At 38.3% G+C, this 16095-nt stretch overlaps 1 protein-coding gene across 5 annotated transcripts in view; it reads right to left on the bottom strand.

The window, feature by feature from the left end:
- Positions 1–534: 534 nt before the first annotated feature.
- Positions 535–16095, bottom strand: part of MDFIC (MyoD family inhibitor domain containing) — a 92537-nt gene continuing 76976 nt past the window's right edge. For 4 of the 5 annotated variants that reach the window (XM_025208782.1, XM_014521972.2, XM_014521967.2 and 1 more), the window contains one exon: positions 535–3772. In XM_025208782.1, coding sequence (XP_025064567.1) covers positions 3525–3772 — 248 coding nt within the window. In that variant the 3' untranslated portion in view covers positions 535–3524. The remainder of the gene's footprint in view (positions 3773–16095) is intronic. The other variant, XM_006015967.3, reaches the window with a different exon arrangement.

Raw genomic sequence — 16095 nt, forward strand, 5'->3', positions numbered from 1 at the left:
AAACAGTGCTATATTCTCATGTAGAAAAAAACCCTAAATTTTAAAGATTCATGAGAATAATAGTCATACTGCAATATAAACTACTGTAACTACTATAAATACTGTAAATTGTAAAACATTAGTACTATGTTTAGCTTAGATTTTCAGTAACTTGAAAGGGACATTTCAGGGGATAGTTTACTATTCTTTAATATATTTCAAACAAAAGTATTCCTTGGTATCTGTCCATATAAATCAAAGGAATTACATTAGTGATTAACATGGAAGATATGTTTTAAACTTACAGGATGCTTTAAATTGTGGTAATTATGAAACCCCATTTTTTCGCCAGAAATTTTAAGATCTCACTCTGCTAAGATGTGTGAAAACTATTCACGGCTAAATTGGTTTCCTCATACTGCAAGTTATCCAAAGGGTACAGCCAGGATATTCACTAAAGACAGTAACAGGAAGTCATGCATAAAGAACTGTCTGTGTGTAGAGACCTCCACAGTGTTAAAATTCAACAGTAATACCAATTGAACAAAAATATTCCACAGTTTCAAAATAAAGTTCTTTATTTCAAAATAGTGTTTTAGAATAACATAGATCCAGTTAATATACAATAAAAAAACAAGTTACCAATTTTTTTTTCCCTTAGAAATGGGGCCAGTTTCTCAGTTGTAAACTGTAACACTGAAACATGGTAATTGTCCACCACAAATGTTATAAATTAGACAAGTACTGATTTTCTTATTTAAGCTACACTTTCACATTGTCTATTTCTAGTTCTGCTTGTTCTTAATGCAAAAGGTGCTTATAAGATTGCCTATAAAGTGGACATAAAGGAAAAATTTAAGAATATAAATATAAAAATTAAACTCCTTAAACTACATACTAATATATTCCCTGCTACAGAGATAAATATTACAAAAGTGCTAGTATTTCTATGACAAATAGTAGCAGAATGTGTTTAAAAGTAAAAAAATTACACAATCGACATTTTTTTTTCAGATTTAAATCTAAAATAATCTGGTATTTCCCAGTCAATACAATGCTTTATAATCAAGACAGTATATTCATTTTCTACTATTTAAGAAATCAGATGGGCATAAAAGAAACAAAAATTGGATGCATATAAATATTTTGATTTTAATTCTGAAAAAAATAAACATATCTCTTGTATTTGGACATTAGGAAAGAAAAAGAAGTACATGTATTCCCCAGCTTATTTTTGAGTTCCAACCACCCAAAAGTGACAACGTTTCCCAGTTTTTAAAGTGTTCAACAAGCAGAAAGTTCTGTATATAACAATCTACATGAATGAGCAAACTTTAAATCAGGGAAAAAGGAGTTTTCATAGGTCAGAATTGTCATTGTGCATGCTAAAATAGCCTGTGGTCTGCTATTTTATTTCCAATAGAAATTGTGAATAATTCTTAAAATTCAATGTTTACTTAAAAGTCCCAAATGCAAATGCATAGTTTTCCAAAAACCTCAAAATCACATTGTGACTGCTCTGGCAAGAGTTCACCACAAGGAAGGTACACAGGAAGTCCTTCAACCCTACTTCATAAGCACACACAAATACTAGACAGCCATAATTTAATTGTCTGTGCTACAAAATACAGAGGGCAATACAGCTAGCATAGTCTTCAGTGCCACATGGCCCCAGAGAGCATGTCCTCACACCACTGTCATCCACTAGAGTTGCACTCAAAGTACTGTCTACATTTTTTCCAAGGTGCAGCAAATCCCAGTGTTCTCACATGGTGCCTCCAATTTCTCCAGAAGCATTATGCCTTTACAAAGGCAAAATGCCTCCAGGCACTGCCACTCAGCTAGTGGGCCTCTTCCTTTTTCCCAGGGTGGTTCAGACTCTTGTAGTTGTAATTGAGCCCCATGGGCCTGATTCTGAGCTTAGCAATTTTTATCACTTTGACCATGTAGCTCTTTATTATAGTGCCCATTACCATAATATCTGAGTGCTTCCTTAATGAAATTATAGCTGTGGAAGGTGCTGGAGATGCACCTGGCTTTTATTAGTATGAAATCAGAATCTGGCCCTATACATGTAGAGATAAGATAACTTCTGAATAAATCCACATTTAAACTGGAATATACCACAATGCTTGCTGGAGGTTTGAAAGTAGAAGGAAGCCCCTCCCTAGCTCAACAAAATCAATGAGAATAAAGCTACTTTATTATCAGTGATACCTTGCAGTAGTAAGCACTACTAGTCAGTGTTTGCCAGACCAGGCCCTAGATTAAGACTAGACAATGTGTTGACTTGGTCAATTTCACATTCCTGTGATTTTTCATTTGTCACATTTGTGTAAACTGTCTTCTATACAGTGAAAAGAATCACTTACTTTCAATTCAATATATGGAAATGTGCTATTGTCCATCAGGGACAGTTGTTATGTTACCAAAGTTAGCTGAACAAATAAACTATAAATAGGAAATTTGAAGCATACAAAGCAAAGTAAACATGTCAGATCAACATGTACAGGTGGTTCAGATAATTAGCTATGAGTACCAAGAAAAAATTAACAGATGCTAAGGTAAATGGGCACCATTATTTCCCAACATGTGGAAATTCTCTAATAGTTAGCTATGCTGGATCTTTTTTGCTCTCAATAACACAGAGAAAAAAATCAAGACTTACTGAAAAAACTGTATTTACAGGATGTTAAGATAAAACTGTGGCCATTGAATACGATGTGTTTTTAAAGCAATTATTTCATGTCTCCTAGTTTAAAAGGATACCAATGACCTAAAAATGTAACATTTTTGAAAACTTCCCACGCTGTTATTTGCAAGTAACACTTTAAAAAGTGACAATAATAATATACTATTGAAGTTTACCCTCAGCATTTGATGATTACACTTCGTGTTTAGTCAGGTTTACTATTTTGCTTATCAGCTATATCCTTCCTTTTGTATGGGTCTTTCTTACAACAGTAGAAAGAGAAAATGTGGTTGTAAAACCACAAAAATTAGTAGGCAGATTCAAGTATAGGTTTAAAATCTGAAATATTTTTTGATGATCTCCATTTTATAGCTGTAGTTATTTTATCATCTAGTCCAACCAAGAAAAGATACATTTATCCTTACCTAAGCCTTCAAAATCTGGTGGTAAGAGTGAAGATTTCAAGTAACATTAAGAAAGATAATACAGGTCAGATATAAGAAGTTTCTTTTGTTTTGAGACATAGCAGGTGAAATCTTGCCCCTGTAAAATCACTAACTTCATATGGCAATTCTACATAAGTTAGATATGCAATAGCAAGCTTTTAATTTGATTTCAATAAACTCGTATATTTGCAAAGCCAAAAGAGGGCTAGAAAACAATTTAAATTTCACAAGCTGAATTGTAACATATTTGTTAAGAGTAGAGGTTTAATCTTTTTGTTTACACCAAGGGAGTTAAACAGTGCAAATACTAAGTTGCTGTGTGAGAATCTTACCTTGTCTTTCTTCAAAAGTATTTAAAGAAAAGCTCTCCAGTTTTTAATAGAATAAAATAAAAAGTGATAAATATTTCATGAGGGGAAACAAATCCCACAGCATTCCATACATATTTCTAAGCAATCTGATGATTCGCAGCAAGCGTCCATTATGCCACAATCCATATCACATGGGCAGTTACAGTCCTCCCCCATTTCATCCCCACAGCAACAACAGCAGGTCTCCGAAGTACAGATGCCGCAGGATGCTTGGCCCAAAACAATATTACAGAGGGTGAGAAATTCACAAAACAAGCATGCCAGGATACAGTGAACGCAGCAATCTTCACAAGGGCCAATTTTGTAGCATGGCAAATATCAAAAAAGAAAAAGAGAAAAGAGGATCAGTTAATATGAAATGTTAAGTGCAAATATATCACATAATGATGACTAAGCAGTTGAAAGACTGCTTCATGGTGGATAAAAATCTCCTCTCGCCTAATGCAAAAACTTCTTATTTCATCTTCCAGGTCACACACAAAATAATCCAACCCAAAAGCTAAACCAGTCTTGATTTTTATACCCCTGTCCCCAATGATGCCAACCTCAGTAGGATATCTCATTACTTTTGTCTTTTCTTAGCGTCCTGCCATTATTGCCTTCTTTCATGCAGAACCTATGCCTCAAATGCCCACTAAAGTCCAACGTACCAGTCTCTAAGTTTTTGCCTCAAACCACTTCTTCCATGAGTCCCGTATCTGATCATTTTTGTCAGTTATGAGAGAAACACAGTTATTTCCCTTGGGTCTCCCAGTGCATCTCAGACTTCAGAATCTGACTTCGAGATAGTAAGTTCCTTGTTTTTTTACAAGTGTGTTCTACATAACACCAGGAAAAGAGGTGATACTTGTCACATAGATCAAATAAAGCTAGAAGTTTGCTAGAATACTCGTTTGCAATATATTTTGCAAAAAATACCTTAATGCTCACAAAAAGACTGATCTATAACAAAAGATCTAAAGTATAAGACACTTTCTGAACTGCTTACTTTCACCGCTCTTACTATTCATGCTATAGTACTCTTAGTGTATAGTTGTGTGGAATTAACTAGCACTAACCCTACCTCAGACCATATTTCAAATCAAATCAAACTCAACTGTATTGAGAGTAACCCACTGCATGTCTTGAGGCACAATTTAAGAGAAGGGAAGTCTCAAGAGAAAGACAAAGACTAAACACTAAAAACTTTATGACATTTTGAACTGGTGAGAGTTTAGGACATCACTGGCTCCAGCAGCTGAAAATTTATGCATAAATTATGCATCTCTGTTTTGCTGCTATTTATGAACTTCTTCATGTGAGATTTTTGCTTTCTCTATGACAGACCAATATGCTGTACATACATTTTTCAACAATTAAGGGAAAAAATCTGTTCTGACTGCACATTTTATATTACTCTTCTATACAATTCTCTCAGTAGCCTTATATTTAATCAGTCTTTCAAAATGTAAATTAGATGTACACCTGAACTGAAATATGCAACTGTCAGAGGCACTAGTAAATCACACATGCTAAATGAGGAAATGGCCTAAAGTAGTACCCCACAAAATGTTAGCTGGACAGTAGGCACCCAAACAATGAATGTATGTAATTACCTCAAACACTTGCTATTGATATTTAGGTCTAATTCCACAATACAAGCTGGAGAAACACACAAACATTGAAAGTGTAACTAAACATAGAGCAATGAGAAGAAAATTATAGGACTGAGGAATATATTTAGTCGATCTTCTCAAAGTCCACCCACAGCAAACCAAATTACAGGCAACGTGTTCTGAAATGATTGGCAGGAAACACACAAATAGAGTGTATCAAGTATATAAGATTTGTTCTGTGTTCATAATTAAGCAACAGATGTTATTTACTTTGAAAAAGAACCAGGAATACTTTAAATAATAAATACAAGTTTTAGACCTGCAGGATCTTTAAAACAATATGGATGCTGTAGAAGGATTCACAACGTTTATTGTAAGAAGTAAATAACTGTAGTGTTAACAGACTGATTTCTGTGGGCTGTCACTGGCGAAGTTTAAAAAGACCAAAAGCAAAATCAGATTAACAATAACATATTGAAAAAGAACCATAATAGTATTTTCATAATGGTATAACTGTACAATAGTTTTTCCTTTACCTTTTTCATTTGATTCCAAACTGTTAAGTATTTATACATAGATGTAGTCAGGAAATTTTCCTACTAACCTGAAAGTAATAACCAGAGATAATGGAGTACCATTTTAGCAAACTGGTAAAATTTTATTCAGTATTAGGTGATTGATTCGAAAAAGTATGCCACAACTTGAAAGACTATGGAAAACTTTAACCAAACTACATTTATGAAGGCCAGATGAAATATAATAATAATAAATGAGCTCACCAATATAGTTACACTAAGCTCCAACTAAACTAATGTATTAGTTTGGCAGAAATCTTACTTGTTTCTGGTGATTAGGGGTGCACCGATAGAGATTTTTGGGGCCAATTTTTAAGAAGGCATATCAGCTGATACCAATCTCATTTCCAATACCAGCCTGGCAGCTTAGAGAGCTGCATGCCCTGGTAAGTCTGGTGTGGTGGGAGGGGAGAGAAAAGGAAGGAGCATGGGAGTGGGGGGCAGGTCAAGGGCCCTGTGGTGAGGGAGGAGTGGGGTTGGGGCTGAGGCAAGCACTGCCCCGTCAGGGTAGGGCGGGCGCAGGATGGAGCCGCAACTCAGCCAGGGGGCACATGGAGGGGGCATGATTCCCGCTGCTGTGCGCCACTCATCTGGGAGGGCATAGGGGGGTGCCCTCGGATCTGCATGAGGTGGAGCAGGGAGGGCCAGGAAGAGCCCCACACAGCCCCGGCCCCAGCCTGCCCCACCCTGATCCGGGGGCACATGCCACCCCCCATACCCTTCCAGACAAGCACTGGGAGCGCCCCCCATGCAGCTCTGTCCTGCGCCTGCTCCACCCCAGCTGGGCAGCGCTTGCCCCAACCCCTGCACTAGCCCCACTCCTCCCCCTCACCACAGAGGCCTTGATCCGCCCCCCCCACACTCCTTCCCACCTCGCTCCCCTTGCACCACACCAGAGTTACCAGCTGCACACAGCTCTGCAAGCCGTCAGGCTGTGCTCCTCACTGTCTACGTGCTGCGCTGTGGCTGCACGCACACACAAGCATTTATCAGCCAAATTATCAGCCACATCAGGCTGATTTCCAATATGATCAATTTTCTTTATATCAGTGCCGATCCGATATCAGGCCGATGTATCAGTGCACCACCTCTACTGGTTATGTCTTCACTATAGTATTAACTAGCTTGGGTGCTGGTACAAGTGTAGTTACAGTATGGAGCAGGTAAGTAATTCAGATACTCAGTCTGCACAGAGATCCATGGAGCTACAGCTAGACTGTTACCAGTACACAAACTAGAAAGGCATATTTTAAGTATGTGTATATGTGCTAGTGATTGCAGCAAGCACATATCTCTGTCTACTTATTAATTTTAACTATGGTGAAGCAAAAGTAGTGATTATTTACACAAATATAATAGATTAAAAGTATAAGTGACAAACTTGGGTTTTGAGATTAATGAACAATTAGAATTTTTGGCACAAAACAGAAAATGTATCATTCTCATGTTTAAAACAGTGAATAAGGTAATTTTCAGTGAGAGCCAGCTAACACAGAGAAATATTGACAAGATGATCGTCAGGAGCAGTAGGTAGGAACAGCGTCATCTACATAGATAAATATCTTGGCTTAAGTAGAATACACAACCTAACGCATTTATTTATATCAATAATGGTCAGATATGGTCAAAAATAGATTATTAAAACCAGATGATTCTAGATTAAAACCAGAAAGACTGCAAGGATAACTCATTCAAAAACTCCACTGTTTTGCAAGGAAGGAGAAGTAGGAAAGGCTAGCACTGTGTATATTTACACATACTCCAGGGCTGGGGGTGAAGGGGTGGGACACTTTAATTAGAGCGGCTCTGGGGAGCCACTCCAATTAAAACACCTGCAACATCTCGTGCAATCTGCATGCCGTGTTTCAAAACGGTAGTGGGACTCTTTTAGTTAAAGCTCGTTGAGCTCTCTTAACTAAATCTCTCCACCATTTTGAAGTGTGGGAATGCTGAATACATGTGACACCAAGGCTGCTGGAGCATACTAATTAGCACATTCCAGCAGACTCAATTAATTGGAATCGGCTCCAATGCATTCTAATTAGAATGTGTCAGAGCAGGCATCAGTCACGTGTATTGATGCCCACTAAGAAGCTTCAGTTGCTTTGTAAAGAAAGTAGTGATTTGCATTAAAAAAGCTTCTATGTTATGACAAAAAACTACACCTGTATAAGTGAGCTTTACCCCAAGCTCAAAATATATGAAATGTATCTGGAGTGTCAGGTCACTGTAGATGACTAAAGCCACACTTATTGTAATTATTTAGCTTGCTGTCATGGAAATGTTCACAGGTGGATCTAGGATTCTGAACAGAGTGGATGCAGGTGGTGGATATTACATAACATAATATACATTTTTAATAAAGTTAAAAAGAACCTAGAAGCTTTACAAATAAGCTAGGGGCTTAGGGTTGTATTATTCAGTTTAAGATTGGAGCAAAAACAAATATAAATTTATCGGAATGTGCATCATAACAAATAAGGCAAAAATAAGCAAAATATGTTGTTTCATTAGTCCTGCAGTCATTAGAAATGAATGGACAAGTCTTTTTCAAATTTAAAACCAAAGCCTAGCCTTCTGGAGCACCTTGACAATGCAACCAATGCTCCACAGAAAGTTATTCCCACACCTGAGTTAATGTTTTCAGAACAAATTAAAAATAGCCTCCAACTGTGAAATAGAAACTATATTACCAGGAGCAGCTAACAGGCAGCAGAATTGCAGAAGGAAGGTTAGCTTGATTAGTTGAACATCAAGACCATTAAGAAGGAGAGAGGGTGCTTAACACCGGTGTAATGAAGACTTTAGAAGGCCTCAGATAAAGTATAATGAAGCATGAAGTCAATTGGATGTGTCAGTGCTGCCTGATTAGAAGTGATGCTGCCATGCAAGCCATTTGGCTTTAAACTTTAGGTGGACCACAAATCAATCCAAGGTGCAACTGCACCTGCCTGGAAATAGTGTTCATTTTTATGTTCAAGTACAGTTTTCTCTCTGTTTTTTTATATGAAGGAGGTAGACAGAGTAATCAGTAGTTTGTTTTTTATTATTATTTAAGATGACCAGGGATCCTGGCTTTCTCTGATAAAAAAACAACCAATTTTTGGATTAAAAAAAAGTAACCCAAAACCCAGTTTTCGGTGATTAAAATGAAATGCCATTCTTTCTATGTTATCTCATTTTGATCGTGGAAAAATGTGGATTTTTGGTTACGTTTTTTAATCCAGAAATTGGGTTGTTTTTTTTTTTTTTTAATCAGAGTAAACCAGGATCCCTGAAGATGACTTCACATTTCAGGAGTAAAGATATTTTTACAATTTTATCTCTAGGGAAGCAGCTGGACAGGAGCTAACAGTGCAAGACAACAGATGTGCAGACAAACCATTAACAAATCCATTAATAATATTAAAATGCAGTTATTTTCAAGAAGGCCATAGAACATTTCACAAATATTATAAAGACTGATAAAGACTAAAGTACTGAAAATAAAAATACCCATCTTCATCACTGCCTCTTTTGATATGCAAATTTGCAAGTCAGAAATGAACAACCACACCAATCATAATACTAGAGTTATGCACTGATATGCGAGAGGAAGAATACACTTGTTTTAAATACAGGAGCTAGACTCATGGAAGCTACTTTTCAGTTTCCATCACAGTGAAATACCTCCCCTGAACCCTGCAATACTTTCCAGATATTTACTGAACAGACAGTCTATGTTGGTCTAAATTAAGCTACTTCACTCTTGGCTAATTATGAAAGACCAAAGCTATCCATGTATGCTCAATTACACAAAGAAATGATGCACTATTAATTTGGCTGCTGGTGCTATTATGGGCGTCACTATGGATATGTTTTTCTTTCATCTCTTTTTAGCTGGAGTGTTGCAAGAACTTATGCATATACTGTTTCTTCTGATTTAAGCTATGCTTAACGCAAACATATATTTTCAATTAAAAAAATTATATTGTATTTATTGTCTTCCATGAGATCTGCTTAACTATTCCATTCTACTATACAAAGACTTCAGAGAATGAAAGGGAATGTCCTGTGTTGCTCTCTTTAATCTTTCAGTGACCAATGACTTGTCTGTGTATTGTACAAAACCTATGATCCATGTTTCAAGGAACAAAATTGAAACATCAATGAATCTATTTTCTTCCTTTTATTGATTTTAAAACTGGGCTATGAATAGCTGTCTGGTTAAAAAACTATTCAACATGTTAAAATGTACACACTCTTACCATATCTACCTAGCTTTAATATCGTGTGCGCTAATATGACATCTGTTATCTGAGGCATTTCTCCAGAACTTCAGTAGTTTGATTGGAGCCACAAGTACTACAGTCAAATGTAACACAGACAGGAAATTTAGATGGAATGGAACAGATTGGTAAAAGACTGGCCCCATCCATACACATCACCAAGACAGTATTTCTTAATTTCCTGTTTATGGCTGTCAGTCTTCATTTAAAAATAGAGGACATATTTCACAGTGGATTTTGTAACAGCAGTAAGAAACTTCAAGGGTGTTTAACAACTTGGCAGAAACTACATACTCATCCTCCTGTGGTTCCCACAGTCAAACTTAAGCTCTTCAGCTCTAAACACATTCTACCAATGCTACATTCAATCACTGGGGCTAACAACCATCTCCCTCAGTTCTTAATGTTCTTTGAAAGACAGTCGTTTCAAAGACAGCAGCGCACAAATGACCAACATACCATATGGGATTCTCCCCGCCCCGAAAAAAAAACAAAACCAACCCCTCTTGGGTTCTTCAGTACCCTGTTGAGGACAGGTATGGTGATCTCTACTCCTTTCAGAAGATTCCCTAACAAATCTAAGGCTCTACACCCTCCTGGATCTTAAAGTTTTGTTTGTTTTTTACTTTAACTAAAACTGGATAAGCATAAGCAGTATAATAAAAATACAAGTTTGCATGGGAGATTGTTTCCAATGAAGCCCACTTGCTCTCTCCACTTGCACTGAAAATCCCAACAGGTGCTGAAGATGACTCAGCAGTGGAACATATTAACCCAACTATCTGGAACAAGAGTTTATTTTACAGCTTGGGAAAGATTTGGAAGAAGGGTGAATTCAGCAACCTTGAAGGCTTGGAGTGTCCTTTGTGCAACTTTTTAAATATTCTGCCTTTCTCTTGCAGGAACAGTCTTTTTCTGTATACTATAGCATAAAGTAGCCTCCAAATGTGTATAACCATCTCCAAAACTCAGTGCAGTGCATAAGGCATAAGGTAAAGCCAGATGCCAACTCTATCCAGACACCAACAGCTGTTTCATCCTTCTCCTCCCACCCCCCAAGCCAGTTGTTTTCTAACACACTGAGTGCATCTACACATGCAATTAAATATTGTTTATTGTGTAACAATTAAATGCAACACAATAAACTCCAGAGCAGTTCAAGCCAGAGTCAACTAATCTTGGATGCAGCATCTACACATGCTCCTGGGACAGCAACAATTTGAGCCAGAGCAGAGCAGGCTCCTGGCTGGCTGAGCTGACCAGGTGCTATGTATGCCCAGTCAGCATCTACATGTGTGTTTCAGCACACTGAAGTACTCCGTCAAAAGACAGTGCTGTCCTCAACAATACTATCCTATGGCGGAGTTAATTTAGTTTATTGCAGCCTAATATCAGTGCATGTATAGACTGTGATGCTTTACTGCGGAGCTAATTAATGCAGTAAAGTGCACATGCAGATGTATCCATTGTGTAACACAGTCACATTTCCCACTCGATTTATGTGTATAATCTATGGTTATATGTACCCCTTCCCCAAAAATCAGGACCTGTTTGCCTTAAGGTTAATAGTGTAGCATCCAGGAAAAAAAATGTTTTCATAAATGTTTGATGTGGTTGAAACCATCTCCATTAAAGACCTATTCTCTTTCCTATACTCCCCACTTACAGAACAAGCCAACCTCTGTTTCATCTTTCAGTCATACTTATGCACTGCTTCAGTGGTGCCCAAACTATTTACCCCACAGGCTGGATGGGAGGTTCCAGGTCCATCCATGGGCCAGATCCAGCCGGTCAGTTTAATTTAGGTACATGCAGCCAGCACAGCAAGGCCCAATCCAGCCACTGGAAGATGTGCAGGCTGACCCTGATCCATCCACCGAGGGGAGGGCAGAAAGGGTGCACAGAGCGGCCCCAATCTGTACATGTGCAAGGGAGAGAGGATGGGGAGCAGCCCGGACTGATCCAGACTTGCAGGGGTGCAGGCTCGTCCTTTATACCACTGCATGGCGCTGGCCTAAGTGGGGCTGCACCCAGCTGCACAGAGCTCCTCCACTGCCAAATTTTCCAACCTACAGGGATCCCGTAGGCTGAATGCCATGACTCCATGGGCTGGATTTGGCCCATGGGCTGGAGTTTGGGCATCCCTGTACTATACAGTAGCATACTGGGAGCAATTTTCTTCATGAGCAATGTTTCAGTGGTTCTGATACGGTGGTTATCATAAAAGTGCTATATCCTGATACATGATTTTTGAGAACAGTTCCTGTTTTTGATATTTTTTTAAGACTAGAAGACTGGCGAATATACATTTTAAAAAATATTTGTGTTGTACATTACATCAAAGTGAAAACTTTGCCATTGTTCAGCATTTGTCAAGTAAAGTTCAACTTTAACTAGCCTTTCCAAAACACAATAGTTTGAAGAATCACAACCAAATCTGATTTATGAGAGGGTATCTAAAAAAAATATAGAGTCCTTCATGCTGAATGAATTGTCTGAAGGTTTATTTTCTCATAAATCGTAAGTTTTACATAACATTATAAATACAAAATGCATGGTGGGGAAACAAACACAAAAAATTGCAGATTTTTATAACTTGCTAACATACTATCCCATAACATCTGCTTGAGCTGTACCCTATTTTAAAGCTGTGGTTCTCAACCTTTTCAGAGTAAAGGCACCCCTCAGAAAATGCTCTCTCTTAGCTTTCACTTATTTTTTACTATAGAAAAATAGTGGAGCAGTTCTGCTGTTGCAAAGAACCCAGAAAGACCACAACATGTCAGAATGTTTCTGGCACTATGAATTCCTATTTGAAATCTCTGGGTGCATCCTGTGAATTGTGTGTAGGTGTTTACATACTTAACAGATCTAACATTGCATGGCACCCTTAAAAGGATTCTTAATTACCCTGGTTGGAAATCATAGCCTTAGAAAAAGTCATCCAAACTTTATACAAGGACTTCCAAAGACAGAACAATAACCTCATCCCAAAAGTTTTCCTACTCTCTACATCCCCCACAATGGTTTATAGTCTCACTGCTAAAAATAAGTTTCCTGGTCTCTAAGCCTGATTTGTCTAGCATCAAGTTCCAGCTACTGGATCATGTTATGCCTTTGTCTGCTAGATTAAAGAGCACTCTACCATCAGAAATCTTCTCCTTAAGAAGGTACTTGTAGAACCTGATCAAAGTGACCTCTCAACCCTCTCTTGAAAAACTAAAAGCTCAATCTTATTTAGATTACTCACTGCAAGACATTTTTCAGTTTCCCAGACTTTGAATAATTCTTGTAGTTCTTTTCTGAACCCTTTCCAATTTCTCTATTTTTTTAAAGTGCCGACACCAGAACAGTACAAAGTTTTCCAGTAATGGTCTCATTACTGCCATACACAAAGGTAATACCACCTTTCCACTTTTACTCAATATTTTTCTGCTCATACATCCAGGGACTACATTTTCTGTCCTTGCCACCAAATTGCATCAGAGATTCATATTCTCTTGGTTATCCACTATGATGCCTGCGTCCCTTAAAGGGCCACTGATCTCCAAAATAGTCACCAATCTTCTAAATGTGATTTAAACTATATATTTCTATATGTCTGAGCTTGCATTTGGCTGTCTCAAAATTGTGCATACAGAGCAGTCCAGCTCAATAACTGTTCTAGATTGATCTATAGTACTGAGCTTTCCTCACAGTGTATCACTTCACCCATTCTACTGTCACCTCCAACTTTGCCACCAGGGTGGATAAAAATTGCTTTGTTTTTATTATTTAAAAACCTGTTTGTTTTGTTTTTAATTTAAATCAGATTTCTTTAATTTAGATTAAAATTGCTTTCCTTTTAAAAAAATAAACCAGCTTAAAATGAAATCTGAATTTAATGCAGCATAGGCTATGGTATAAATTCAATATACTCTATTAAACTAATTTAAATAAAATAATAGACCTGCCATAGATACAAGGTCTATACTAGTGGATTCAAAGGATCAACAGAGTCATCACAGTTGTTGGAACCTAATTCTGTAAATGTAGGAAAGACGAGAAGAAATGTAGAAGATAACGAAGCAAATTTAAAACATATAACATACGGGTACAGGGCTCTTTTAATGCATCTTTTAGCCAAAGATTTAAATACTCCAAGAATAAGGGAAAATGCTGTTGAAATTGCAAAACACTTCCATAACAACCTAACAACCAGTTTGCTCAGCTTCACTAAAGAGTCAGCTAGGGAATCCAACCTAGTTCTCCCCCAAGATGTATGATGGAATTCAGTGGTTGACTGCTTTGAGCTATTTGAGACTAGAATAGACTCCCAATGGGGGTGGTGCAAGCACCTACCCTGCAGATCTTCAAAAGGAGACTGGATGCACACCTTGCTGTGGTTATTTGACCCCAGCAGTCTTTCCTGCCTAGAGCAGGGGGGCTGGACCTGATGATCTCACAAGGTCCCTTCCAGCCCTAAAATTCTGTGAATCTGTGAATTTATTAAGAACTAGCCTATTCTGGTGACCATTTGTGAGGTAAACAGTAAAAAAATTAATGGAAGTATCACAGCTGGAGTAGTCAGCATTGGACTAAAGAGAAATGTAGAAGATAGGGTGAATACAGAAAAACTTATTTCCATAACCTTGGACCAACCAATTAAACAAAGATCCATGGCTGTAATGCAGATACTGTTGAAATTTGGAATGAACTTGAAGAAACATTAAAACAATAAATACCCAACAGTAAAGTTAAATTGCAGCCAGTAAAGATGTGGATGGATCAAGCATTTATTCCACCTCATTTTTTCGCCAACATTCTTAACACAAAGTACCAGCATAGATACCTGTCACGGGGTGGAGTACCTAGAGATGGCCAGGATGTCTTTAGGGCCCTATAGCCGTGCCAGCTTCACCCTGTGGGCGCCTTCTAGTCTCACCAGCCACATCTTGTTGTTTGACACTGTGTCAAAGGCCTTTTTATTTACTTAGATTTTAAAAGGACTTTGACACAGTGTCACACCCAATTCTTATAAATAAACTAAACAGTTGCAATTTAGATTATTACACAATCCAGTGTGTAGAAAATTGGCTTATGGGATGCACCCAGAGAGTGGTAGAGGACAGGTCGGTTTCTACGTGGAGAAATATAGGCAGTGGAGTCCCCCAAGGCTCTGTCCTAGGACTGGTACTATTCAATATTTTCATTAGTGACTTGGACAAGGGAGTACAAAGCACCCTGCCCAAATTTGCTGATGACACCAAACTATGCGGGGAGGTACACAAACTAGACAGCAGGGAGTGAATCTAGGCTGATTTGGACAGGTGGGGGAAATGGGCCGAACAGAATAGGATGCAGTTTAACATGGATAAGTGTCATGTGTTGCACCTGGGGAGGAAGAATCATCAACACTCCTACAGCCTGGGAGGTACCATTCTAAGTAGCACAACTGTGGAAAGGGATCTCGGAGTAGTAATCAACGCCAAAATGAACACGAGTCACCAGTGTGATGAGGTAATAAGTAAAGCTAACCACATCCTTTCTTACATAAGTAGGTGCATCACAAACAGGTCGAGGAAGGTAATACTTCCCCTCTATGCAGCATTGGTCAGGCTGCAGGTGCAGTACTACATCCAGTTTTGGGCACCACACTTCAGAAGGGCTGTGGATGGTCTGGAGAGGGTTCAGAGGAGGGCCACTCATCTGGTTAAAGGCCTACAGAGAAAACCCTATGCAGACCAATTGGGAGACCAAAACCTCTTCAGCCTCCGCAAGAGGAGGCCAAGAGGTTATCTTGTGGCCATCTACAAACTCATCAGGGGGGTCAGCAAGAAATAGGGGATACAATGTTTATCAGGGTGCCTGATGGGGTAACTAGAAATAATGGCCACAAACTGGAAGAGATCAAATTCAGATTGGACATCAGGAAAAAATTCTTTACAGTGAGGGTTGCCAAAATATGGAATACACTTCCAAGGGAGGTGGTGCTGTCCCCTTCCTTGGAGGAATTTAAAAAGACATTGGATAGAAACCTGGCTGGGGTCATCTGACCCCAGCACTCATTCCTGCCCAGGGCAGGAAGTCAGACTTGATGATCTAATAGGTCCCTTCTGATCCTAACATCTATGAAACTATGAAATAATAAGATGGGAAGCTTCCCACGAGATTGTGTGGCCATGGTCCT

The sequence above is a fragment of the Alligator sinensis genome, unplaced genomic scaffold (assembly GCF_000455745.1).
Source record: "Alligator sinensis unplaced genomic scaffold, ASM45574v1 scaffold297_1, whole genome shotgun sequence".
NCBI lineage: Eukaryota > Metazoa > Chordata > Crocodylia > Alligatoridae > Alligator > Alligator sinensis.